This window comes from Triticum aestivum, chromosome 7D, assembly GCF_018294505.1.
Source record: "Triticum aestivum cultivar Chinese Spring chromosome 7D, IWGSC CS RefSeq v2.1, whole genome shotgun sequence".
Lineage (NCBI taxonomy): Eukaryota > Viridiplantae > Streptophyta > Magnoliopsida > Poales > Poaceae > Triticum > Triticum aestivum.
Genome location: NC_057814.1, coordinates 488570491 through 488573735, shown reverse-complemented (window position 1 = coordinate 488573735; position 3245 = coordinate 488570491). Strand labels below are relative to the sequence as shown.

At 48.0% G+C, this 3245-nt stretch overlaps 1 protein-coding gene across 1 annotated transcript; it reads left to right on the top strand.

Moving 5' to 3' along the window:
• The first annotated feature begins 543 nt into the window (after window positions 1-543).
• On the top strand, window positions 544-2488 carry LOC123167332 (FBD-associated F-box protein At2g26860). Its single transcript, XM_044585180.1, has 3 exons — window positions 544-1435; window positions 1671-1814; window positions 1906-2488. Exons 1-3 carry the CDS (start codon window positions 593-595, stop codon window positions 2290-2292), a joined length of 1374 nt encoding a protein of 457 aa, XP_044441115.1. The 5' UTR covers window positions 544-592; the 3' UTR covers window positions 2293-2488.
• The last annotated feature ends 757 nt before the right edge of the window (window positions 2489-3245 follow it).

The following is a 3245-nucleotide window of genomic DNA, read 5'->3' as shown; positions in this document are numbered from 1 at the left end:
CAGGTCATGACAACATGTGTTAACTTGGACAACATGATCATCAAGGACGAAAGAGATGACCCGAGGAGTTCCTATGCAATTGTCTCATGGTGGGGCCGAAACGTCGCCCAAATTGGATCCAAGCATTTCACCAAGCACACCGAATGATCGAGAACCAAGAAGCTCACAACCAACTGAAAGAGAGATCTTGTTGAGCAACGTTGGCTACTTCATAGCATTTGATTCTTGTGTGTTTTATCATGTTTAATTTGGATTCTCATAGTTCATTTGGACCGTATGTTGCGTTTGAGTTTCAGTTGTTAAGGTTGAAAGCATTAATGTATCTGAATTTTATGAATTGACAATTTGTTCTTATGGGATTAAATTTTAGGGGGTGAGCTAGATGAAGAAGAGTTTCATTTCCTAAAAACGAGGAATTAAAAGATGGGGGATAATATGAATAATTAAATTGGAGCACAAGGATTTTTTTTTTTTGGTAATGGGATCTGAAGGAGGTGCTTTTAGCACGACATCTCTCCATTTTAATCGCTCCGGGTAGAACGTTCCAGGCCAGTCCCCATTCCAGCCAAAACCAAACCCTCGCCTCGCCGCCATGGCCGACGGCACCCGCAGCCGGGTTCGCAGGCGCCGCCTCGCCGCCGGCAGGAACCGCCTCGGCGCCCTCCCCGACGACGTCCTCCATCACACCCTCACCTACCTCTCCGTCACGGAAGCTGCCAGCGCCGCCGCCCTCTCCTCCAGCTGGCGCCACCTCTGGCGCTCCTACCCGCTCGTCCTCGAGGATAAAGGCATCCCCGAGCCCGCGCGCGATGCCCTAGTACCCCGAGTCCTCGCCGACCACCCGGGCCGCTTCCGCTCCGTCATCCTCTACGACTGCAGGCTCGCCTCCCTGAACCGTGAGCTCCCCGGGTGGCCGCGCCTCCTCGTCGACAAGAGCACGCAGCAACTCCTTCTCGCCCACCCCGACTGGACCGTGAACCAGCCCGACTCCGCGCGCCTTCTTCCCGCCGACATCCTCCGCTGCGGCTCGCTCCAGGAGCTCAGCCTGGACTTCTGGACGTTCTCCACCGACCTCTCCCGCCGCGCCGACATATCTCTTCCCCAGCTCCAGATTCTCACCCTGACGAGGATTGTCATAGGCGACCGGGAACTGGAGTGCTTGATCGATGCCTGTCCCGTTCTGGAATCCCTTCGGCTCACCATCAATAGCCCCAAGCATGTCCGTCTCCGCAGCAAAAGCCTCAGCTGCGCGCTCGTTGGGCTGTCCAAGGTTGAGGAGTTCACCGTGGTGGACACGCCGCTACTGCAGCGGCTCTACTTGTTCCAGCAGTTTCATGGTGGGGCGGTCAGGATCGCTTGTGTTCCCAACCTGCGCGTGCTCGGCTACCTGGACACAAGAACTCACAAGCTGCAGATTGGTGACAGCGTCATCAGGGTACGTCTCTCGGTCTCCATCTCTCTCTCAACTTGTAATTATTCCATCCAGATTGATCCATCCATCATGTTCTCTTCTATGATCAGGAAGTAGCTAGTCAATGAGTTACCATAGTTATTGCAGTCTCTCAAACTTATTCCATCCACATCGAGATTATGTGTTTTGTATGATTATGGAACACTTCATGACTTCATGAGTAATGTTGTGTACCATGTCTTGGTGGACCACTTTGCAGCCGGACACAATGGCGAGCGCAAGGACTGTGGTTCCAAGCGTCGAGATATTGGCGTTGGCTGTGAATTTGGGTATCTCCGGCGAGGTTAAGATACTGGCCAGCTTCCTCAGATGCTTTCCGAACGTTGAGACGCTGCACATTGAGGTAGCTCCCAGTTCTTTCAGCCAGTCGATCATTTTATAATGGTATCATCAATATTTAGCCGAATTAGTCTCACATTGGTACCAATTTGCAGTCTGCACCGCATAAGCCACCTGTAACTTCCAGTGAACCCAGTGGGGAGCATCATGCCAGGTTCTATCAGGAGGTCAGTCAGGTTGATTGCTTGAGAGCACATGCCAAGAAGATGGTTATTCACGATTTCCGAGGGGATCAAAATGAATTTGAATTCGTCAAGTTCATCGCCAAGAATGCCGAGGAGCTGCAGTTCTTTCTGGTTGTTGTGTCGGACGAAGGGATCTTGTCTTCAGCTGACAAGGTGAAGGAGATAAAAGACGAATTGCAGTATGTACAGTTTCGCACAGGTATCTCTGCAGTGTTCTGGGAGTTACCTAAAGCAGGCATTCATTACCGCTTGAGGAGAGCAGCCGATCTTGCAATCAACGACCCTTTTCAGTGCTGAATCCATGGTTAATACACTGTAGTTGACATGCTTGATCCATACCTTTTGAGGATTCATTCACTGTTCTCTGCAAGATCTTGCTGTTTAGTTTCTTGTAGGCATGCTACTGATATGTCTGAGTTTTTCAACTACCATGAGTATATGTAGAAATTGAAGTTAGCAGAAGTATATGAGAGCCTAGTGTTATTTTCATGTGTCTGCAATATATGACAGCAATGTGATTCTGGATATAGTGCGCTGATTTGTAGCACGTCTTAGGTGCCATTTTCTTTGCATTGCTTATGTAGAATGTCACCGTCAGTTTCGTTAACTATCATTTGATGGTCAGAGTATACTGAGCTTGGCTGGCCAGGATCAGGATGGCGAAGGCTATATACGTTCTTCTGCTTGTGTCCCCATGTTTGTGCATCATGTTTTGTTTATTTGCAAGAAAAATGGGAAATGGCACATTGCTTCGGCTGGTAAAAGCATATGGGATAAATTGCTTATGACGGTGGATTTTTTTTTTCTTTCCAATAAAGATGTAGCAGATTAGTTGAGCAAAACAGGAGCTTACATATCCATATATATATACATTGCTATATGCTGTTTGCTTACTCTATGTCGGTACCGCTGCCGACTGAAGCTATTGGTCAGTTGGAGTGGAGGAAATCTGGTCCTTATGAAATAATTTTATCTCTTTCTTTGCATAGTAAATAAATCACATGCTACTGACTACAAAAGGCCACTTACAGCTTGATTTTGATTTGGCATGGTCTGTCACGCCTTTTTTTGTTACTTCAGTTTTTGCAACAGTGGACTCAACAGTGCGTATGTACTCCCTCCGTTCCAAATTACTCGTCGTGGTTTTAGTTCAAATTTGAACTAAAACCATGACGAGTAATTTGGAACGGAGGGAGTACATCTATAATGCAGCCGGAATAGACTAGTTTTGTTCCATATTTCCCTACAAA